Source organism: Narcine bancroftii, chromosome 3 (genome assembly GCF_036971445.1).
Source record: "Narcine bancroftii isolate sNarBan1 chromosome 3, sNarBan1.hap1, whole genome shotgun sequence".
Classification (NCBI taxonomy): domain Eukaryota; kingdom Metazoa; phylum Chordata; class Chondrichthyes; order Torpediniformes; family Narcinidae; genus Narcine; species Narcine bancroftii.
In genome coordinates, this window is record NC_091471.1 from 259,576,307 (window position 1) to 259,600,998 (window position 24,692).

The 24,692-nt window shown below is 38.8% G+C and overlaps 1 protein-coding gene across 7 annotated transcripts in view; it reads left to right on the forward strand.

The window, feature by feature from the left end:
- Positions 1–24,692, forward strand: part of upf1 (UPF1 RNA helicase and ATPase) — a 56,234-nt gene that overhangs the window by 23,062 nt on the left and 8,480 nt on the right. For 3 of the 7 annotated variants that reach the window (XM_069927776.1, XM_069927778.1, XM_069927781.1), the window contains 14 exons: positions 2,829–2,971; positions 4,629–4,718; positions 7,648–7,815; positions 9,777–9,957; positions 10,449–10,610; positions 11,108–11,192; positions 12,109–12,216; positions 13,706–13,814; positions 15,018–15,177; positions 16,261–16,379; positions 18,973–19,137; positions 20,772–20,886; positions 21,182–21,325; positions 21,953–22,166. In XM_069927776.1, coding sequence (XP_069783877.1) covers positions 2,829–2,971; positions 4,629–4,718; positions 7,648–7,815; positions 9,777–9,957; positions 10,449–10,610; positions 11,108–11,192; positions 12,109–12,216; positions 13,706–13,814; positions 15,018–15,177; positions 16,261–16,379; positions 18,973–19,137; positions 20,772–20,886; positions 21,182–21,325; positions 21,953–22,166 — 1,963 coding nt within the window. Of the gene's footprint in view, positions 1–1,670; positions 1,689–1,708; positions 1,736–2,828; positions 2,972–4,628; positions 4,719–7,647; positions 7,816–9,776; positions 9,958–10,448; positions 10,611–11,107; positions 11,193–12,108; positions 12,217–13,705; positions 13,815–15,017; positions 15,178–16,260; positions 16,380–18,972; positions 19,138–20,771; positions 20,887–21,181; positions 21,326–21,952; positions 22,167–24,692 lie in introns of those variants that run through there. The other 4 variants (XM_069927777.1, XM_069927780.1, XM_069927783.1 and 1 more) reach the window with 3 other exon arrangements.

Genomic DNA, 24,692 nt, shown 5'->3' on the forward strand with positions numbered 1-24,692 from the left:
AGCGTGGACTCGATGCTGTCGACCTCTGCCATCTCGAGTACTTCGACGTTAGGGATGAAAGCGCTCCAATGGATGTTGAGGATGGAGCGGAGACAACGCTGGTGGAAGCGTTCTAGGAGCCGTAGGTGATGCCGGTAGAGGACCCATGATTCGGAGCCGAACAGGAGTGTGGGTATGACTACGGCTCTGTATACGCTTATCTTTGTGAGGTTTTTCAGTTGGTTGTTTTTCCAGACTCTTTTGTGTAGTCTTCCAAAGGTGCTATTTGCCTTGGCGAGTCTGTTGACTATCTCATTGTCGATCCTTGCATCTGATGAAATGGTGCAGCCGAGATAGGTAAACTGGTTGACCGTTTTGAGTTTTGTGTGCCCGATGGAGATGTTGGGGGGCTGGTAGTCATGGTGGGGAGCTGGCTGATGGAGGACCTCAGTTTTCTACTGGCTGACTTCCAGGCCAAACATTTTGGCAGTTTCCGCAAAGCAGGACGTCAAGCGCTGAAGAGCTGGCTCTGAATGGGCAACTAAAGCGGCATCGTCTGCAAAGAGTAGTTCACGGACAAGTTTCTCTTGTGTCTTGGTGTGAGCTTGCAGGCGCCTCAGATTGAAGAGACTGCCATCCGTGCGGTACCGGATGTAAACAGCGTCTTCATTGTTGGGGTCTTTGTTGGGTTCAGCATCATGCTGAAGAAGATTGAAAAGAGGGTTGGTGCGAGAACACAGCCTTGCTTCACGCCATTGTTAATGGAGAAGGGTTCAGAAAGCTCATTGCTGTATCTGACCCGACCTTGTTAGTTTTCGTGCAGTTGGATAATCATGTTGAGGAACTTTGGGGGACATCCGATGCGCTCTAGTATTTGCCAAAGCCCTTTCCTGCTCACGGTGTCGAAGGCTTTGGTGAGGTCAACAAAGGTGATGTAGAGTCCTTTGTTTTGTTCTCTGCACTTTTCTTGGAGCTGTCTGAGGGCAAAGACCATGTCAGTAGTTCCTCTGTTTGCGCGAAAGCCGCACTGTGATTCTGGGAGAATATTCTCGGCGACACTAGGTATTATTCTATTTAGTAGAATCCTAGCGAAGATTTTGCCTGCAATGGAGAGCAACATGATTCCCCTGTAGTTAGCTTATTAAAAAATTATCATTTTAAATAAATAGATCAAAACAAAAGTGGAGGCTTAAATTGTCTTTTGGATGTCATTTGCTTCTCTAATACAAATAATAGAACATCCCTACAAATACTCATTGGTTTAATGAAGAGAATTTATTTTGACCAGGTGACTAATAGAAGGTTTTATTCTTGTTGCACTTTGTTTCTGATTTGTTGTGGTGAACTACCATTTGTATCTCACACAACTTGAATATTTGCTCACTTAGCAACAGATTGTTGCCAAGAACACCGAAGTTGACTGAGGGGAATCTCTTAACAAATGGCTAAACTTTTGGGTACCTCTGAGCTATGGCGCCTTGATAGAATTTGGAGTAACTTGCAGGTACAGTATTTAGATGTTGGTATCACACCCTCTTACAAATTAACAGACGGTGCATTTAATTGAACTTTAAAAAGGTAAGTGAAAAACTCAGAATTTTGTGAGCATTCCATTACAACTGTAATGGTTGGCATAGCAACCATGTGGCTGGACTGAAAGGGAAGTTCAGTTACTGCAAAGAACCTCTTGTGATCAGCCATTTTTAATGGTAATTTGTCTAATGCAGAATATGTCTAGTCTCAAATGCTCCAGAAGGTACATTTCTGATCAATCTGGATTTGTTATTCTTGTATTATTTTAACAGTTCGAAAAAAGAAAAACTGGTATTCTACTGCCAAGAGGAGTCTTAAATGAGAAATGCACAATTATAAATTCAGCAATTGCAGGAATCATTGTTGTTTCTCACTTTTCTTGCTCATGGATTTTTTAGCATTTGGCTTTTTTGTCAGTGCTACGACAGGTTCCAGCCTGTTAAATCTATTTAAATTGAGACATACCGCACGATAACAGGCCCCTTCAGCCCATACCACCCAATTGATCAATAGCCTCTGGCATACTTTGAATAGTGGGAAGAAACTGGAGCACCCAGGGAAAACCCACGCAGACACTGGGAGAACGTACAAACTGCTTACAGACAATGTGGGATTCGAACCCAAGTCCCTATCACTGGTGCTGTAACAACGTTGCACTAACTGTACTGCTCTTAAATATTGTATTATAACTTGGTGGAAGATGCAGAAGCCTGAAGATGTGCCCCTCAAGGTTCAAGGACAATTTCCTTGCAACAGCTATCAGGCTCTTGAATTTTCCCTTATTACACTAATCGTGGACTTGTACAACGCCACAAAAAGGACAGTCTTTACTCTTGTAAATCCATTGTTGTTTGCACATTAGCAACTGAATATTTATTAGTTATCTTTTGTACGCATTATTTATTTTTGATTAATGTATACTATTGATTTTTCACAATACTTGTTCAGGTGCAACAAGTATAAATTTGGGTGCATGTGTACATTATACAATGTATATGACAATGAACATCATTAATGTAAGGGTGGAGATGGTTGTACAAGAAGCTGTAGATTGAAGTTGTGTACATGCTGCCTGGTTTGCTTGCCATCGCACTGGAAGTGCTCTCTTACTGTTGGCCTTGTTGAAATGGGGGGGGGGGGAAAGACACTGAACAATCATGGGGTCATAACTGGAGAGGAGATTACAGCACAAAGCAGGTTTCATGGCAAATCTATTTCTTTTCATTTATTTGTATGTTAATAGCAGTTGGTCATTGTAAAGAATGATCTTTAGCCTCTAGATTGTGCATTAATAGAGATTCTTCATCTTCACCTAGGTGAATGGACCAGATGGTGTTCTTCAAAATGGACCAGTTGAGGATGCAGTTGCCAAAGCAAGTCAGTTGCTACCAGAACTGAACTTTGAGGAGGATGAGGAGGATACATACTACACCAAGGACCTTCCTCTCCATGCCTGCAGGTATCAATCTAATTTTTCTGTGTAATAATTTAAATGGTTGGTAGATTCATTCTGTCTTGTCGCATAATTCTGCGAAGAAGCTTCTCATCTTTTGTATAACTTCAACATAGTTTGGCAAACGGTGGGATAAATTGTTTTAAAATCTTTTGTGTTGAAGGAAAACAGACATTTTCTTCCCTACCGTTAATCTCCAAGCTGTTTGTTAGAGGCATTGACTTCAAGGAAGGTAATTATCAGTCATGGCAACTGGGAATTTCACAAAGCAGTCACTAACTATTAGACAACTCTCAATTCGTATGGTCTTCTCGTACATCGTAAGAGATCTCACATCCATGATTTCAGTATTGCTAACCGGAATCTGACCTTGGAGTATCAATCTAATCCTTTTTTCACCCTACAAAGCCTGATCTTGATTGAGCTTTATTCTTTTTGAGTTTGCAGCTCATTGAACAGTCTGCTTAGTGATAGTGCCGTGTTTTTTTTAATGAATAATATCTCCTGGTCAAACATCAAAATTATTTCAGCTATTTGTCCAATTTTGTATTTTGGACAATAGCTCTAGGTTGTTGCTTCTATGGATTTTAGATAATTCATTAATCTCTATGAATTACAGGTAGTCCCCGATATACGCAACTTATGGCCATCTGTACGTATGGCTGGAAAAAAATAATGAAAACATATAAAATTACAGCATCCGAACACCACAGTGCATGCCCAACTGTGGGAGATCCGAGGTTAACGTACGTCCAACTTGCATCCATTTCAAGATCTGACCAGTCCGTCAGAATGGAACACGGACGCACGTCGGGGACTACCTGTATCTGTTTTTTTTTATATATATATACAAATCTTTTATTAATTCCAGTTTTTATTAGTCCTTGTAAGATTTTAATTATGCAAGTTTCAATGGTACAGAATAAAGTTTAATCAAAGCAAATCCAGAAAAGTGTCTATGATCGTCCTCTGATTCTGTTCCTATAATCTTATTTTGGGTTTGAATATAGCAAAAAGTTACTAGCCTAATTTGTCAAGTTATTTCTGGGCTTTGTGTATTAGTCCATCTGCTGCAAAAAGCAACATTTTGGCACACAGTGTACCTTTGCTTAGAGCTATATGTGGTCAAAGTAACTAGCTTGTATTTGTAATCAAATTCCCTCCAGCATGTGGTTCTCCCTCTTGGCGAGGGTGTAATCCACTCCAGATTAAAATAATCCATCGATACCATTGGATGTATTTAGCCAATAGCTTGCAACTGCAATTTTGTTAGTTTGTCTGCACAATGACTCTAACAACACATGGAACATGGGTATAATAATTTTCTGATATTTGTATTTTTCAATTTTTATGGGTAAATTGTTGGCCTCCATTATCTTGTGTAAGAAAGCTTCCCTGAACTAATTCTTAACCAGGTCAATCCTATTATGTTTGGGGCCCTTGGACAGGGGGTAGAATAGGTAGTTGGAGGGGAAGTTATTTAAATTATACATTTTCATGAATTCTTTCCCTGTTGGCTTAGGAATTTAATAGAATGAACGTGTTCCTTTTTTTCTCGCATCAATATTGCATTCCTTTCAGCATTTTTTCATTAAAATATGAACCACTAAATTTTGAGATCTCTTGAATGCAGTTGATTGCATTAATTCTGTTCTATTTTCAGTTATTGTGGGATACATGATCCAGCCTGTGTAGTTTATTGCAATACCAGCAAGAAATGGTTTTGTAATGGTCGTGGAAACACCTCTGGCAGGTGAGTGGTAACCAATTAGAACTAGTTTCTGAAGGAAGAGACTTCCTTTCCTGCTTTTGATTGATATAGAGGGCCCTGAGGCAGTAGGGAATTCTTAGGCATTGGCAAACCTCTAAAACTCGATTTAGGCATTGCGCCCCAACCCTATCTGTTGGAATTTTTATGAAGATTGATTGATTGCTCTCATAACACAATGAGGAATTACTTTGAACTCTTTTATAACTAGAGTTTGCTGGGTGTTGAAATTGCTTTTTATTAACTGATAAAGCTGACCTTTTGCAACTCAAGGTGCAAACTGTACATTAATTTTAAAAGTTGTGCTCCCTGTTTTACCCTTTTTTATATAAAATAAAATGAGCACATCTTGATTGAATTGTTTTGTCTGCTCGTAGCTCATCTTCGATGAAATAAAAATTCCATCATTTAATGGTTAATCTGTTATCAATCACTTACGATATTTTAAGATGCTGGGTGTTGGTGATTCTGTGATAGTGTAAGCTGACCTATCAGCTGTAGGAGCAGTGACTGCTTGGAGAATGGAGGAGGAGAATTACACTAAGAAAATTATCAGCTTTATTGTTGGAGGGAATTTTTGTTGTAATAAAAGGGTATAAGAAAAATGATTAGCTTTAATCCATTTTGTGTGCTTTGATGTTGTCAAACTTGCTGCTCTGGGATGCTGATAGCTGTGAGCAATTCACTGAAATAATTCTCTTTGCCCAAGTTTGTTTCAAACAAGCTCATGTTGGAAGCTTCAGTGGATCTTTTTGAATGTTGCTCCTGATGCAAAAAAAAAACACACCCCAAGTGACATGGGATTGGTACAGATATGGGTGTATGGTCGAAGATTAGCTACCATTGAATGATGGAGAAAGACTAGGAGCCTAATAATTACTCACCTGTGACTTCTGTTCTTGTAGGCCATTACGGTGCTGATGACTCCTAGCGAAGTTTTAAAAAAAAAGTTTTGAGTGCATATCTTGGGGTGCCATTTATCTCCATCAATGTCCTTGTCCCATTTTGAAGAAGAGCAGAGGAATTTTCCCTAATGCCCAAGCTAATGTTTATCTCAATCAACATCAAAACAGTTTAACTATTAGTTTATCTCTGAGGTGTTTATGTTTGTAGGTTGGTTACACGATATGCCTGAAAAATGGATAATCAATTATGTTAAACAGGAAAGTCTGCAGACGCTTTGATTGTACTGAAATACACAAAAGTGCTGGAGAAACTCAGCGCATCATGCAGTGTCTATAGGAAGTGAAGGGTAACCAATGTTTCAGGCCCTTTAATTATGGTCTAGATTTCTAGAAAATGTAAACATTGTTCTATAATTGTTTTTTGTTGGATGCTCAGTATTCACTTTTGTTGGTGGTATTAATAAATATATTTGATTATAAATGAGAAATAGGAACAGGAGTGATCCATCTGACCTTTTGAGCCATTCAATAAGATCATGCCTGATCTGTCCACAGACTCAAATGTTTAAATAAAAGGTGAGTTGGGAGTTATGGGGAATAGGCAGTCAAGGGGATCTGTCTTAAATACATTTAATGAGACAGTCTCCATTGCTTCATTGGGCAGAGAATTCCACTCTGGGGAAAGCAGTTTCTCCTCGTTTTTGTTAAATTTGCTTCCTGAATCTTGAGGTTATATGCCTAGTTCTAGTTACACCTGTCAGGAGAAACAACTTCCTTGCTTCTATCTTGTCTTTCAGAATTTTGTATGTTTCTAGAAGATCTTTCCTCATCCTTCCAAATTCCAGTGAAACTTCCCAGGCTACTCGATTTCTCTTTGTAAGCTAATCTTCTCATTTCCAGAAATCGACCAGATGAACCTCCTCTGCACTACTCCCAAACCCAGTTGATCTCTTAAGTAGAGAAACCAGAATTGTATAAAGTACTCCACTGTACTCCCTGTACAGTTGAAGCAGGACCTCCCTGCTTTTAAATGAAATCCCTCAAACAATGTAGCTTGCTGTACCTGTAAATGATTTCTAATTTACTGCAAGCACCTCACTCCCGGGTCTGCCTGAACAACAGCATGCTCCCATTTTTATGATTTTAAATAATAGTCTGATTTACAATTTTTCTTTCCAGATGGATGACCTTACATTTACCAATGTTGTACTCATCTGCCAGACTCTTGCCCTTACCTGTTCACTTAATCTATCCTTATTTCTCTGCAGACTGTCTTGTGCATAATTTGCTTTTCCACTCATTTTCATGTCATCACCAATCTTAGATACACTACACTTTGTTCCTCTACCAAATTGCATTTGTATATTGTTACGAGCCCAGAGGACCCCAAAACCCAGCAGCAACAGATATTCACCAAGACAAATGGTTACTTAAACAAAAGTTGCTTTCAATTATCTTTAAACATGAAAACAGGATCACACATCACTATTAACTTAAATAACCTAACTTAGCCCTCTTCTAATTCTAAGCACACATGTATGTAATGTGTATGTAAGTTCAGAAAAGTTCTTTGATTACAATCCAATCTGCTGAGATCGGTCCAGGAAAGTTTAGTAAGTTACCACAAAAGCATCTACTCTAACTTCTGCCATTTCTTTCAGTATCCCAAGATGTATTACGTCAGGAGTGGGGGACATCTACCTTTTAGGCCCACTAGTTTGCCCAGCACTGCCTCTTTAGTGATGGCAATTTGTAATAAGGCCTTTCCTCCATCACATCAATCTTTGACATGTATCTGTGTCCATTGTTGGAGGACTAACATGAAATACTTCTTCAAAGCCTCTGTCATTCTCCATTATTATTTACCCCTTCTCATCTTTGACTGGATTCCTGTTTACTTTAACCACTTTTTCACTCCATGTAAATAAATGTTTATAGACATCAGCTGGGTAAGAGTGTACCTTTCAGTTCTGTCCTTTTGGTTTCATTCTAACCTTGTTCTGTTGCAGCCACATTGTGAACCACCTGGTGAGAGCCAAGTGCAAGGAGGTGACTCTGCATAAAGATGGGCCACTGGGAGAGACTGTTCTGGAGTGCTACAACTGTGGTTGCAGAAATGTATTTCTTCTTGGTTTTATCCCTGCGAAGGCTGACTCTGTGGTAGTGCTACTGTGCAGGTGAGCCAGCTTAGTCTGAGGTTATATGTTAATGAATCAGCTAATAAGATGTTCAAAATTAGTTCTGTTTTCAGGAAAAAATCTAAATGAGTGAACAAATGGGTATGACATTAGAAATTAGGATCAGTGATGCTAAACGGGAATTTGGTAGGAGAAAAAAAAATTAATGAAAGTAAGGAAATAAACCCCTTGTGTTGGATTGATTGCTTCCACACTTTTCAGAGTAAACTAAAGCAGAAAAGGAGTATTATTAACAATTAATTGTTAATTCAAAAAAAATCGGACTAGAAAGTTGTAGATATTATCAATTTAGATTTCAAAATCAAAATTCAATCTCCAACTTTGGCAGCAACTTTACAGAGGATCTGCTAGCAAATTTCAAGAACATGTTAACCTTTTGGACTCTGGCCATTTTTAATCTTTCATAATATATAATCTGGACTGGGTCCATGAACCTTCACAGTATGAAAACTGGACACTGAGTATATACGCCTTGTAGTCGAGGATGATGGCCTTCATTCTGTTGATCCACAGAGCAAAGACACCTGTATTTAACGTGCACTTGATGTTGCGCTCTAAGAAGCACACGATGCTTCACAAATCAACCAATTCCAATGGCAGGAAAACTACAACGATTGGAGCTGATGGATTTGTGCAGTCTTTGTCCGCTAGAGTTCAGAGTAACTTTGTCCGTTCCACCGTTGATTAGGTGGTGTATTGTAATTGGCAGTAAGAAAACTAATTCCGAAATTGAATCTTGATTAAAAGCACTTGCATAATGTATGCAGTTCTACCTAGCATGTGGTTAAAAGAATAAATGAATTGAAAAGGGGCAAATTATTTACAAGAATGTATTGCTGAATCCCTCTGGCTTCTCACTATTTGTAAATGTTTGAAGATTAGTTTCAATCGTTATATGCAAATTAATTTAATTAAAACATTTCCTAATACTACTGCAAGATTGTTTTCACAGGAAACTATGACCTGCAGGGCTATGGACCTATTGAGAATTTTTCTCATGGCACACGATAGGCTGAGTGGCTTTTTGTTTGAAATTTTCTAGTGTAAATATTATAAGCCTCACAAGTAATGAAAACTTAGAATATACATCATATTTTCCCATCCATGAGCTCCCACACTTTATGGGATCAAATTTTTACCGTAAGGATTGTCTTACCGTGCAACAATTTCTATCTTCAAAGAACTCTGAACCTGATTCCCTGTCCACTTGATGAGCCTGTGACTGACTGCACTGTACTTCCCACCACCAGACTTCATAATTGCATGATGCTAGATTCAAGATTGACTTCTTTCTATCATTAGTCTTTGATCAAACTACTTCCAAATGTGTTTCTGCTTGTGGTGGAAATATGATTATAAATGGCAATAAAGGAAGTATAAAATCAATTTCTTCATCTATTGAATAATGGTAAATTTCCAATGCAAGGATGTAAAGATATTTATATAGCATGTGTACTGTTTTACCATATAACTGTTTACAGCACGGAAACAGGCCATGTCGGCCCTTCAAGTCCGTACCGGTTCACTTGAACAACTCCACTAGCTCCTCCGCAAACTCCTGAAGAAGTAGAGGCTTTCATGATGCCATTGGTGTGTGGTTCCAGGAAAGATCTTCCGAGATTTGATTTGCATTATGAAAGGAATCTCAGAACATTTGATCCCATGGAAACTTAATGTTGCAGTGATATTAGGAAATACTTTAAACTAATTTGCACAGTACTATTAAAACAATAGTTAGAGCATATGAATTTGTAACAAAAAAAAATCTGTCAAAGTAATGAGACAAATGAGAGTTACGTTTAACAGCAATGGTAAATTTAAAAGCTTGTCATGATTGAAAACATGATCCAATTAACAATTTTCCACAGAATTGTGTATAATTTGGTTCTTTGGTTCCTTGAGAAGAGAGCAAAATGATTTTTAATATTATTCTTCCACAGGCAACCATGTGCTAGTCAGAGCAGCCTGAAAGACATCAACTGGGATAGTTCACAATGGCAGCCATTAATCCAGGATCGTTGCTTTTTGTCCTGGCTGGTGAAGATTCCTTCAGAGCAGGAGCAACTGCGAGCCCGTCAGATCACAGCACAACAGATCAACAAGCTGGAGGAACTCTGGAAGGTAGACAGAGTGTAACATGCCATTTGGTACAGTGGACTCCAACCTGGCATTCAAAAAGAATTTGTAATAATTGGAATGCAAATAATCAGACAAAAGGTTACCCAGATATAGATCCTGTCTTTGGTTATCAAATTGCAAGCAAGTGATTCAAAGTCATTGCAACAGTGCACTTGGACACCAATGTCTAGCTGGATGTAGAGATGTAGTCCAGGTTCAATGTCTGGGTGGGCTTGGGAAAAGTTGAATGCAATGATATGTATGGGTCACTGAAATCTGAAAGAACCCAAGTCATCACAAGATGTGGAGATATAAGATTTTATTTGTACTTTAACATGTATCTCTACCCATTGACGGCAAATGTAGATGACCTTTAAAAGTCCTAGTTCAGTTAGAAATTGAAATATCAGAACAAGCAAAATGATGCGAGTTAGGTTTCAGTCATCTGACTACTTTCTAATGTTGTTCGTGTATTGGGAACTCTTCATGTTTAGGATAATCCATCTGCTACCCTTGAGGACCTGGAGAAGCCTGGCGTAGATGAAGAACCCCAGCATGTCCTCCTTCGGTATGAAGATGCTTATCAATACCAGAATATCTTTGGGCCACTGGTCAAGCTGGAGGCTGACTATGACAAAAAGCTGAAGGAATCGCAGGTATTGTACAGTGGGTCTCTGATTTATTTTTTGCTGACCAAGCTGATCTAGTATGTCATGGTAGTGATGGTGTTTCTATCACTGATCATTGTACTTGGGTCTTTAAAGTTACGTGGGCAGGTGGAGCATCTAAATTTGTTGGAATGCTGGTCTTTGCATCTGGAGCATGAGGTCAAGGAAATAGAAATTGCAAGACAACTGGTACAAAATCCTGGATAAATCATTGCAATTAACTCTCAAGTATAATGCCTGGGACATGTTTTTTTTAAAATGCTCCTGCACTCCAAAGATTCAGTGACAAAAAGATAGCAAATGTTCCTGTTACATTTCCCATAAGAATTTGTTCATTGAAGTTTTTAAGTCGTGTTAGAATGTGTGATTGGTGTTAACTGATAGTTTCAACTTTTATTTATTTCAGTTGGAGTGATATTCTCATTATTGACACAGTTGTCTGACTGCTTGAATTTTTAAATGTTCAGTTATGTTTCTGTTTTTAGACTCAGGACAACATCACGGTCAGGTGGGACTTGGGTCTCAACAAGAAGAGAATTGCATACTTTACCCTGCCCAAAACTGATTCTGGTAAGTAGATCTGATTTGGTTCATTTCGATCAGAAGTTTCAAACTGCACGCCCCCTAAACTTGCATGCCACCTTAAGCAATTCCTATGCCAGAGGTGCTCTACGATTGGTAAGGGATTGCTTAAGATGATATGTGAATGGGAAGGTTGAGAATCACTGCTCTAGACCCAATTGTTACTGAAATATTTTGCTTGAGAATAATGGTCATTGGCCCATTTCCTTTGGAGTTATGAAACAGTGCACATAATGAGTCAATGAGGGACGATCAAAACAGTGGTTTTCAAACCTTTTTCCATTCTGTAGAGTGCTCAGGTATCAAACCGATAATACTTCTCAATGCCAGGAAGTAGTGAGTATAGAGGAAGGAGCCTTATAAAAACACTAAATTGTGGTCAGTTCAATGTGGGCTCTGTCCAGATGAAGGATAATAAGAATTGTTGGTTATAGTGCAGTATTTACTTCTTGAGAGTTAGCAGAGCTTGACTGTTCTTTTGCATGGCGGGCCATCGTGGCAACCACTTGCTCTTCAAAGGTGAGCAATTCACAAGCTAGACCTTCCTGTGCTAGGCCAAACTGGATATTGTGAACCAAAAGTGCAACTCTGAAATTGTGGGAAATTAAAACAATTCTTCACTGAAGTATTTATTAGCCTTAGACCTGACCAATTATTAAGTAATCTCTGCAGATGCCTTTCTCATTCAAACAATCATTACTGTGTTCCTGATTCAGTAGTGGAACAGCAGCAATGGGTTCTGGGTTAAGATGGAAAATAATATTTAGCTGCTTTGATCTTGGCAGCTTTTAAACATCTAAAAGCGAATCAGTTAGAGCAGCTAGTGAATGCTGTGAAGTCAATTGACTGCTGTGCTCTAGTGCACTGTGGGTACCCTCTGACTCCCATCACTCTTATTCTTCAGACATGCGCCTGATGCAAGGAGATGAGATCTGTTTGCGCTACAAGGGTGACCTTGCACCTCTCTGGAAAGGAATTGGACATGTTATCAAAGTCCCGGACAGTATCCTTTGTATCTTACTAATTTAACCTATGGTTGTTGTACAGCTGAAGTCTCCACAATGCTGTTTGTATAGGAATGGTAAGAGCTACTTCAAACATTTGTCTGCTGAATCCTGCACAGCTGCTATGAGCGCTATGTTGTCAGAGCTGCCAGTTTTTAGATACTTAGCTCTGTCAATAGCTCATGGTAAAAAAATGTCTCAAGGTGCTTTCAAAATCTGAACCCCCTGAGGTTGGTGGCAGTCAATTCATTAATAACTTTCAATGGGGAATTAGATAGATATGTGTCCATTGTCTGACAAGACTTCTGGAGGGGAGAAAACAGAGTCAGGATTATGGTGAGGTTTTGAAGAAGGATGTGCAGATCAAAGACTGGACAAGTATGAGAACTGATTCATCCTCATTTCATTGAGATGGATGATGTTTCCCCCTCGTGTCACAATTGAATGCTTACCCCCCAAAACACACCAGATCATTTATTATGTGCCTGTTTTTAATACCACATTGCACACTTTAGATCCCACTTTACAAATCAAACACAGAAGTACTGCTGACCTGCTGAATTTGTCCACCCCATCAAACAGTATTTCACTGGGTGAGAATATTTTGGGGTGTCCTATGATTGTGAAAGCCAAGCTACCATCTGTAAATTTGTCTATCGGGGCAATGGAAGCAGTTTCATTTGTGTCAGAGGTACTTTTTATTCCAAGTTTCAGTTGAAATTGTAACATGATAGCCATTTGGCCTTGTACTTTGGAACTCTTATCTCACTGGCCATTAAGTTTTATTGATATATTTTTTGGTACACTCTTGAATTTGTCCATTAAGGGGGGAAACTTGCTCTCTGTTCATGATTTTAATTTAATCACTTTTTTCACCTTATTTGCTGTAAACAGTGCCCTTACCAAACAAATCATATTTTGTTTCCTGGGTGGGGGTGGGGGGGGAGGGGAGGAGACACTAATGACATTACATCATGCATTTACTTTTCTTCTTAACAATGGTAGATTTGAATTTATGCCACCAAAGCTGCACATATGATTAGATGGGTTGATACTAGTACGTAATTCAGTGGTCCCAGCACGGAGGAACTCCAGTGCAAACAGCTTATTATCTTGTCTCACCTTGGCTATTTCCCCTTGAGTTCTACTTCTCTGAACATGCTTGCCTGGGATCTCAAAATAAACACCTAGTAATAATTTATGTTTCTATGGTGTTGCTGTTCAGTTGTGTTTCAATAATAGCTAGATTATCACTTTTCCATTATTTGTCTGCACCTTTAGTTTATTCTCTGTTATCATCTATTCTCTAGCCTTTCTTGCATTTTGGACTAATTTTCAGATCTTTTCTTTGTGTTCCCGTATTCCTGTTGAGCACCTACTTTAATATGCACTTGTAAGTTGCGTTGAGAGTTATTGGAAAGTTTCTGGCTGAATAAAATTGATTTTGTTAGGCCTGACCAAGTCAGGCTGGAAGTTGTCTCTAACTTACCTATGCAGATTATGGGGATGAGATCGCCATTGAACTCCGTAGTAGTGTTGGAGCCCCTGTTGAAGTCACTCATAACTTCCAGGTGGATTTTGTCTGGAAATCAACTTCATTTGATCGGTAAGTTACCAGGTTACTTGCCTTTTCACTTAAATATAGCATTATCAACTTTTATTTTACACCTTAAGGTTGTTGGTTGTAGTACCCTGCAGTGTAGAAGAATGAGGGGAGATTTGATGGAAGTATAGATCAGGTAAATGAAAGCAGGCAATGTGGTTAAATGAGACAAGAACTAAAGGATATGGGTTGAGGGTTAAAGGTGAAAAATCTAAAGGGAAACTTCTTCACGCAGAGTGGTAAAAGTGTGGAAAGAGCTGCCAGCTGAAGAAAAATTTGGATAGGTAATAGATAGGAGGGGTAATGGAGGGTTATAATCTGAGTGCAGGTGATTGGGACGAGGCAGAATAATAGTTTGGCACAGACTGGATGGCCCAAAGAGTCTTTTTCTGAGCTGTAGTATTCTATGGTTTATTAAAGCTACTCCAGCTCATTGGGAGTAGCAAGTGTAATGTCATAAGTTAGCTTATGGTTTAATCACCTACGTGATTACCTCTTTAGTTGGTAGAAAACAATTTTTGAAAACAAAGTAGGATGTTTTGAAGTGAATGCATATTTTGTGTGGTGATGAAAGTTCCATGTTGAAAATGTAGTTCCTCAGTAAAGGAACAAATAATTCTGACCACACAGAAGAATGCAATCTGCTGCATTGTGTTAATATTCTCTATATCTTTTCCTTTCATTCATAACCAGATTTTCCTGGTCATTTTGAGTGCTGTTAATTTCAGTTATTGTACTAAATCTTCAGAGATTCATCAGTGATGCAATAGTATATGCATTTTCTTACATCCCCTCCTCTGTCCCAGCATCCAGGTTAGCTATGTTAAATAATCATGTATTCTGGGCCAGCAGTTTTTCCTTCTTTAGTTCAGGGTACTGAGGCAGTCAAAGGGCCATTATGCACAGCTACAAGTTCAAGCTGGGTGTTGATCTTGGCTCTCCTTGAGCACACATGGTGCTATCGAAGGAGCACGTATATTGTATATGATATACATAATTTTTTGTATGCAGTGGATGATCATAGAATTGGAAAGTTGCAATTATTAGAAGGAATATACAGTATTAGTAATGAGAGTTCCAGTTTAGAGCCTATTAGGATAGGAGTTACTGGGGCTTGGCCAATACTTTGTGATGATATTAATGAGACCTTGTGTTGTGATCTGCTTTGTTTATTAAGATATTCACCTGTGCTTTTGTCCATTACAGAATGCAGAGTGCCCTGAAGACCTTTGCTGTGGACGAGACCTCTGTTTCTGGGTATATTTACCACAAATTGCTTGGCCATGAAGTGGAGGATGTGATTATTAAATGCCAGCTACCCAAACGCTTCACTGCTCATGGTCTGCCTGACCTCAATCACTCACAGGTAGATATTTTAAGTGATTAATTTTCTGTTAATCTTGTTTCTGGCTTGGTAATTGCCATCTTATCAAAGTAGACCTATATGGTAACTACTTCCCTTTGTAGTGGTTTCACTTTTGTAATTCATAAAAAAAATCAACAGAGCAGCCTCTCGAGCAGACATCTTGCAGACTATGTACATTGATATGGACCAGTGGTACAGTGTACCTGATACGGTTAGGGGCAGATCACTGACCTAGATATGAAGCAATTTCACAGCTCATCCATGACAAGGATGTGCTTTGTCGTCATATTGCATGCCATCTATACAGTATTCTGGTACATCCTCCTTGACATAGCAGCTTCTAGTCTAGAATGGAAAGAGTCCAATTTTGCATTGTTCGTATTTGGAACCTTGTTGGAATTGCAGCAAATACCAAAGTAACCAAGGGTGTGTTTTTATTCTGTATACACACAATAAACCACTTAGCTGCAATCACCATTAAATTACATTGTTCACATGTGTTATGGTTAGGAGGAAACCACATCTTTGCTTCAGGAGTACCCTGTGGAGGCAACAGTATCTGGTATATGTTTGTATAGTATCATGAGTTCTTTGGTTCTCTGATCAATTTAAGCATCCACATGTATCTGTTAGCATTACGAGAAGAGCTTGAAATAATCCGTTGCCATACTCTTGGTGATGTAGCAATGTGAATAATTTTCTAAACTGCTCCACGTTGCTGCTTTTAATCTTTTAAATTCTCTAGTGTATGAGAATACGGTCAGCAACTTTAAAGGAGCAGAATAGAATTTTACAATGGCAGCATATGTTTAACTGTTGTGAGTGAATAAATCCACTTAAAGTTTATTGAGTATTCATTAATATTTTAATCACATGCAAATACCGCTGCAGCCGATGCCCTGTTCAAATGACTGTGAACAACTTAGCAGACTATGAACTATAAATGTTGCTGTTTGAATTACAGCAGTTTTGAAGTGATGCACTGAAAGTGGAGTGTAATTAGTCCAGTAGGATACACAAGCAGTTGCAACATTAACTGTTGAAGGATGGCCTTTTGAGATTTTTAAAAAATCTTTTCAACAGGTCTATGCTGTGAAGACTGTTCTCCAGCGTCCCCTCAGTCTGATCCAAGGCCCTCCAGGCACTGGCAAAACTGTGACCTCTGCCACTATAGTCTATCATTTGGCCAGGCAGGGCAATGGGTAAGTAATGCGTGCTTTTGTGCTTGTACAAACTTCAGGAAATATTTTGTGATCCAAAGCTACAATAACATTACAACTGTAAAGACTAGTTTAGTTTCTGAGCTGATCATTACTTAGAATGACTAAATCATCAACGTCCTCCATTCTTGACTACACATCTTTCTCAATTGTTACAGCATTGGTTGAACCATCCATCTTTACCATTACCTCTCCAGAAGTTGCAAAGCAGGTAGTTCTGCTGCGGCACAGCTCCAGCAACCAAGTTAAGATACTGACCTCTGGTGCTATCTGCATGAAGTTGGCATGTTTCCATTGGGTGCTCTGCATCCCAAGATGTGCTGGTTGATACATTAATTGATTTGAGAGATGGGTCATAGTCAGAATTAACACATGTCGAAGCAAAGATCTGGACCCACAGCAATTTACCCATCATCACAAATCGCTCCACAGCAGACGCGATATCTCCAGCTCTCCACTCAGCTCTGGATCGCCTCAAAAATAGCAACTTGTACATACGGCTGCTCTTCATAGACTATACCATTATCCCCTCAGTGCTGGTCAAGAAGTTCCAAACCCTGGGCCTCTACACCCCACTCTGCAACTGAATGTTCATCGGAAGACCAGTCAGTGCAAATTAGAAACAAAGTCTCCTTCTCACTGATTATCAACACGGGAGCACCTCAAGGATGGGTGCTTAGCCCACTGCTCTACTTACTATGCACCCATTATTGTGTGGCCAGGCGTAATTCCAGTGCTATCTCCACATTTGCTGATGACGCCACTGTCGGTAGAATCACGCACACTGATGAGGATGCGTACAGGATAGTGGTAGATATAATCAGCTCATTGAGTGGTGCCACACCAACATCCTTGCACTCAACATTAGCAAAACCAAGGAGATGATTGTGCACATCAGGGGGAAGTTGGGAGAGCACAATCCAGTCCTCATCGAGGGCTCAGTAGTTGAGGGCCAAGAACTTCAAATACCTGAGTGTCAACATCTCTGAGGAATTGTTCTGGAGCCTCCCAGTCAATGCAATCATGAAGGATGCTCACCAGTAGCTATACTTTGAAGTGTTTGAGGAGATTCGGTATGTCCCCAAAGATGCTCAAACTTGTACAGGTGTACCGTGGAGAACATTCTGCCTGGTTACATCACTGTCTGGAATGAAGGTGCCAATGCTCAGGACAAGAAGGGTTGTTAACTTGTCCAGACCACTCCATCAAGGACATCTACAAGAAGCGATGTCTTAAGAAAGCAGTCTTTCCTAAAGGACCCCAACCACCCAGGACATGCCCTCTTTCCTCAGGAAAAAGGTACAGGAGCCTAAAAATGAGCACTTGGTGGCACAAGGACATCTTTCCTGATGATCAATGAACCGAAGACATTGCCTTACTTTGAATTTTTGTGCACTATTTTTGTTTTGATTGGTGGTTTACACTGTGACGCTGCCGCAAAACAATGTATTTCATGACTTGTTCGTGACAATAAATACTGATTCTGAATGATCCTTGAAGTAGGTGGGCGATTAGAAGAGTGGTGAGTTGATGGGTATATGAGAAAGAATAGGTTACAGGGAAAAAGAAGAGGAACGCAATGGCTCTGAGCCGACAGACTCCATGGGCCCAATGATCTTGCACATTGAGAATGAATATCGTTTCTATTTCAGATCTTATTGTCTTGTGCTGCAAGTTAATCTTAGCAGTGGCTTTTCATCACGATGGCCATCACTTCTATGATCCTCCAAGGTTTGCCTCAGACACCGCTCCCTTCTGTTTCAATATGCCTTCATTTGATCCTGTGCTCGGGTGGCACCCTTCAGCACTTCCATGTGTTGTCCCTTTACTATTTTCTTTGTTGCAGAGAACAAGTCATGATCTCCAGGGAAAATAAGACACTATTTAGGAAACTGAATACCTTGAAACTAATTCCATTTCTCTCCCCAACTCTTGTACTGGCTGAACCAAACCATGACATCCAAGGAATTTTTGAATGTGTTTTGTTTTTAAAAAAGGTGGACCTTTCCAGCGACCTTTATATCAGCATTAATTATCATTTCAAATCTGCTCAAATAATTTTAGTCAATAGCATGTGGAAACAAAAGCTTAGGGCGTCTTATGGGAGAAGAGACTGAAAAGCAGAAAATAATTAGGGAGGCAGTTTCCAAGTTTAGGGTATTCACAGCCAAAGACACAAGCTTCAGTAATGCTACAATGAAATTCACAGAAAGTTAGAGCTGACATCGTCATTTTGTTTGCAGATATGATAGTACTCTGTTCGTTGTTCAATACTTTTACTGTTTGCTTTGCTTTAATCACGAATTTAAACACTAGAAGCATGTACAAGCTTTCTGACATCAGTTTCAAAGACTTGGAATCAACTAATAGCCTTTTTTTTTAAAAAAAAAAACAGGGTGACAGTATCAAATCTCAGTATTGAAGTATTTCTAAAAATTTAATTTGGGAAATTGGGTCTGTTTTTTTTTCTTCAGTTGGTGCAGTCTGAGTTTTTTTTACTGGGTGCATGAATGCTGTAGATTTGGTTGGATGAACCAGTGCTCAGGGCCTTTAACCTGCTTTTCTTTGATCGTAGACCTGTTCTGGTATGTGCTCCAAGTAACATTGCAGTGGACCAGTTGACTGAGAAGATCCACCATACAGGCCTGAAGGTGGTGAGGTTGTGTGCCAAAAGTCGTGAGGCCATTGATTCACCAGTCTCATTCTTGGCTTTACACAACCAGATCCGTAACATGGACAGGTGAGGGGGCACTGTTGGCTGTCCTGTATTTGCACTGAAATCATGTGATCTTCTAATGCCTTATGAAATACCCTGGGTAGACAGAAGCTTCATTGTTTCTTAATTCTGACTTTTAGAAGTCTGCTTCAGAAGACTTCACAAGCAGATTATCTCCTTTCCTGGGGTATAGAATGGCAAACAGATTGAGGTTTAAATGTTGGCCAATTTGTGGATTGCACACTTGTTATTTATAGACACTTTTACTGTTAATAACTTCTATTTCAGACAAATACTGTGTCCAGATAAATTTGAGACTGTACACTTGTACACTATTTCTTGCTCAAGGGCATACTTTTGTGTTATTAATAGAGTACATTTCTAATTATCTGAAAAGTGTTGAAACCAATTGGTTATCCAGATTTTTCAGATAGTCATTAAATTGCTTTAAACAGCCCAGAAGCATCAGCTGAATACTTGTATTGTCCGCCGCCAATTCCCCACCGCCGTCACCAATTCTGCCCAGGAGTCTGAGATCCCCACTCCTGCCTGGGAGCCCGAGGTCTCACCTCACCTGTAAGTGGTAGGAGATTGCACGTACAATCCCAGGAGATAGATGCCCTCCAGAATTTCAGCAACCCTGCTGAAAGGGTATTTGACAGGGAGAGGTGGGGGGGGCGGCTTGGGCGAGCAGGGAGGTGGGGGGGCGCTGTAATGCAGGTCGGATCCCTCTCCTCTCGATGCGAAGGATGCTTTCCACCTCAATACGCGAACGCATCCACTCACAAAGATCTGTCATTGTACTGCCCCAGACAAAGCCCAGAATGATTTGCAGCAACATAAACTACGGCAGCATTTTCAAATAGTTGCATCTGCCCCCAACCCCCCCCCCCCCAATTTCATGCCTTGAATTGCTTCGGCTGGTTCTGAGCTCTGTTGTTACAGTGCGTCAGTGCTCCATGTGAACATGGTGGGTAAAAATAAATTTCAACTTGTGACGTCATGTCTCAGCCAGGGGAAAAAAAAATTTGGATATTTGAGAATTTCAGTCGAATGTTTTTGGATAATCAGAAATGTGCTGTATTGTGAATAATCATGGAACCCAAGCCATTCACTCTCAAAGATCAAAAAATAGGTAATTATCAAAGCCAGTTAGGAAACAGTGGGTTTGTATTCAGTTTTTTTTTTAAATAGCATTGTTTTTCCAGTGACTACGTCTGGAGTAGATTTTTGATTCTGTTCTTGCCTAATACAGCCTATTTTTGCTATATAATAATAGTTCTGAAGCTTACGATTTTTAAACTGGCTTAAGACAAACTTGGGTCATCCTTGATCTGCTTGACATGATTCACAAGCACAAAAAAATCAGAGTTCAGACACTTGGACTAAAGGAATATCTTTGCCTTCACAAAGAATGCTGTTGTGAATTTCAGATGGCATTGGTTTCAGTGAGACTAGAAGAATGACTGTTGTCTGCTTATCTGTTCCTGAGAGGTTCCATAGTAACTAAAATGGACAAACACATTGCCCACATCCATAGGTGTCCAATGCTTGGGGCTTTGCTGTAACTTGGCTTACCTCTCTGGCTTGTGCATATAGTTTTCCAGTGGTTACCAATGGATTTACAGCATGTAATATCCATTTTCTCTGCTCTCCAGCATGCCTGAATTGCAGAAGCTGCAACAGCTGAAGGATGAGACTGGCGAGTTGTCGTCTGCAGATGAAAAGCGCTACCGTGCCCTTAAAAGGACAGCAGAACGTGAGCTGCTGATGGTAAGAAGCTCACCAGTTTATCTGATTTTGCCCTTCACATTAAATCGTGAGCTTCACAGTTCCTAAAGATCACCTGCTGGGAAAATATTATAGATTTTAGTGAATTTGTTGTTATTTCAGGAGAAAATTTCAGTAATGATTTTAGAAATGGTATTCTGGTGGACAGCAGTGATTAGATGTCCTAACTTTGCAAATCCTGGCAAGGAATATTGTTGGCTGCCCTTGCTTTAAAGTTGGATGTGAACTTTGCACTTCTACAAGCCTCATGATTCTGTCTCTCCATGTTCTTTTTCAGAATGCAGATGTTATCTGTTGCACCTGTGTAGGAGCTGGTGACCCTCGTTTGGCTAAGATGCAATTTCGTTCCATTCTGATTGATGAGAGCACCCAGGCCACAGAGCCTGAATGTATGGTCCCAGTGGTCCTGGGAGCAAAACAGGTATGCTTTGCTCACTGAGAGTTTGTGCAGCTTTGTGGAAGACTGATATTGGAAATCATATGGATTTAACTTTTGGAACCAGAAGAGTGCTTTGCTGACAAAAATTCTGTATGTGCTCTAAAGACCCTGTGTAAAAGAACATCTAAAGGACCATGTCATAAAGCACAATGCTCACCCTGATTGAGCTTGCTGGGTTGTATGTTTGGAAAATCCTTGTAGTGCTGTACATTTGCTCACTTTAATACAAACCTTGCAGCTGAGTTTTAAGAAAGATTCTGTGTGACCTGGATTTGGACTTGATTCTGGCTTCTTTCCTTGGCCCTTCCAAGTAATTTCTTTAAACTTGGAGAAGCTATAAGGACCAAGGCTCATTGTAAGAATATAAATTAATTGAGGTCATTGACCAGTTCTAAACAGCCCACTTTTTTTTTGTTCTTTTCATTTTCTATATTTAAATCTAATATCACAACCCTGGGTTAACATTTGAATAAAGCAGACTGTCACGGATTAGATTAAACAGGCATCAAGTGAGATGACTTGATTTCCTAACCAGGAGTCAACCACAAAGTGAGGGCAATCATTGGTAAGTGGATATAATTATGAATGTGAACTGCTTTTTCTTTACAGCTAATCCTTGTCGGCGACCATTGCCAACTGGGTCCTGTGGTTATGTGCAAGAAAGCTGCAAAAGCTGGTCTATCTCAGTCACTGTTTGAGCGTCTGGTTGTTCTGGGAATTCGACCAATACGTCTACAGGTCCAATACAGAATGCACCCAGCACTCAGTGCCTTCCCATCCAACATTTTCTATGAGGGCTCCCTGCAAAATGGGGTTACTGCAGGTAAAAAAAAGTGGAGGTGTGGAAAGTTTGCAAAATGCTACAGAAAAATTCATACTCATAGTCATTAATATTTTAGTACAAATTGTAAGAAAAACTGAACAAAAATACACATGTGATGGTTTTCACTCCCAACCCCCCATTCAGAAATATATATATGTGCATAAACTAAGCAAGAAAAAGAAAGGAAAAAAATAAATTTTTCGATTGCAAGCAGAGTCGTCCAGTGCATATCTGCAGTTTCCTCAGGTCTATTACAAATTTAATCCCATTATTTGGGTGCACGGAGCGTCAAATTTGATAAAACGTAGGGTACTTATTTCTCAAATTATATGCAACTTTTTCCAAAAGGATACAACTTTGAATTTCTGCATGCCACATTGGCATACCCAGATATATCAAACTTCCATGTAACTGCAATCCATTTCCTCGCTACTGCTGAAGCTAATTTAACAAATTCCATTTGATAATTTGATACATTTAATTTAGGTCTTGTAATCTAAATATTTCCCTATAAAAATAAATTAGGATTTTGCTGAAAAACAATTCCTGTAACTTGTTCTAAAAATGTCCATAAATCTGCCCAAAAGGGTCTTGCATTGGGACAAGACCATGTTGGGTGTATAAAACATGCCACATCTAAAACATTGATCCAATAAATCTATTCAACTTCTGTAGTTTAAGATGCATTTGATGCAGAAAATTGTGTGGAATCTATATCTTACATTAATAGTATTAGTCATGGAGTCATAAACTTTTCCATATTTTTTCATCAATTACAATATTTAGGTCTGTTTCCCATCTCTGTCTAGGTCTATGGAGTACCTGCTTGTAATAATGAATATATCGTAGAAGTAATTTTTTTAACTATTCCTCTCCTAACAAGAAGTTCTACTTCAGTACAACTAGATAAAGACATAGTGAGTCCAAGTTTATCCCTCAAATATGCTCTTAAATGAAAATAACAACAACAAAAAATGCAGTATGGCATATTTATTCCTCAGCTGTTTAAATTACATTTCCTAACAATCTTCAACATTTTCAATCATCTTATGAAACCAAATATTCAAAAACTGATTATCGCTTGAAAAGCTACGTGGCTTTTGTTTCAATGGCATTTTAGACGATACAGACCCTCTTATACCAATCTGATTGTTTATTCCAAATATTAAGCAAATGTTTCAATAGTGATGTCTCCTTGCCAGCAACCATCAAATTTTCTGCTTTCCTCTCTCCTACAATTTTATAGTCCACATTTAATAGAGAAATAGGTCTATAAGATGAAGGTTTTAAAAGGTCTCTATCTTTTTTAGAAATCAATGTAATTATTGCCATAGAAAATTATTCTGAAAGAGTACAAGTTTCGAAAGCCTGAGCTAACACTTGCATAAATATAGGAATTAATAAATCTTTAAATTCTATATAAAATTCAGGTGGAAATCCATCTTCTCCTGGAGGTTTGTTGCTCTGTAAGGCTTTCCTTGCTTCTACTTCGTAAACAGGACATTGAGTTCAGTCTGTTCTTCTAAACTTAAACTAGGTAGTGTTATCTATGATAAATTATTTTTTATTTTCATCCCTTAAAGACTCCGAAGTATGTCATTTTGAATAGAAAAGATTTTATTTCTTGAGGCTTGTACGTAACTACATTGGTATCTTTTTTAATTGTATTAATTATTCTTGAAGTCTGTTCTGTCTTTAATTGCTAAGCTAATACCTTATGTTACCTCTCACCTAATCCATAATATATTTGTTTCGTTCTTATTGCTTTCTCAGTTTTGTAATGTATTATATTGAAGGTTTTTTAATTAATCAACTGCCTACATTTATCTTCTGAGATACGATTCTGAAGCTCCTCTTCCAAAACTCTAATTTCTCTATTTGATCTACCTCTCTCATATATTCTTTTTTTAATTTTAGAAGTGAAACCTAAAATTTGATCTCTTAAATATACCTTTAAGGTATCCCATATAATAAATTTATCATTTACCAAGTTCAAATTTGTATCACAAAAAGTCCAAATTTGTGTATGAACAAACTTGCAGAAGTCTTTTCAACAATTAAGAATTAAGTCTCCATCTATAAATCAACTTCTCCTTATTAGGCATTTCCATCGTTATTAGCAAAGGTGAATGATCAGATAAAATCCTTGGCTTCAAGGTCCTAGCCTGTAATTAAGCTGAAATCAAAAATAAATCCATTGTAGAGTAAGAATCAAATCTACTTGAATAAATGAATAATCTTTCTCTCTAGGATGATTCTTTCTCCATAGATCTATTAAATTCAAATCTCTCATTGAAAACATTGTAGCTTTAGCTGCTTTTGTTCTCGTCGTTGCTCTGGTAAACCTATCTAATAATGGATCTAAACAAAAATTGAAATCACTTCTTATTAAAATATTTTCATGTGCCTCTGCCAAATTAAGAAATATGTCAAGTAAATTTCTCGTCCACATTCGGAGCATATAAGTTAAAAAAAAAAAATCCACATTTTCTGTAAATATTTGATAATGCACCTTCTGACTTTGAA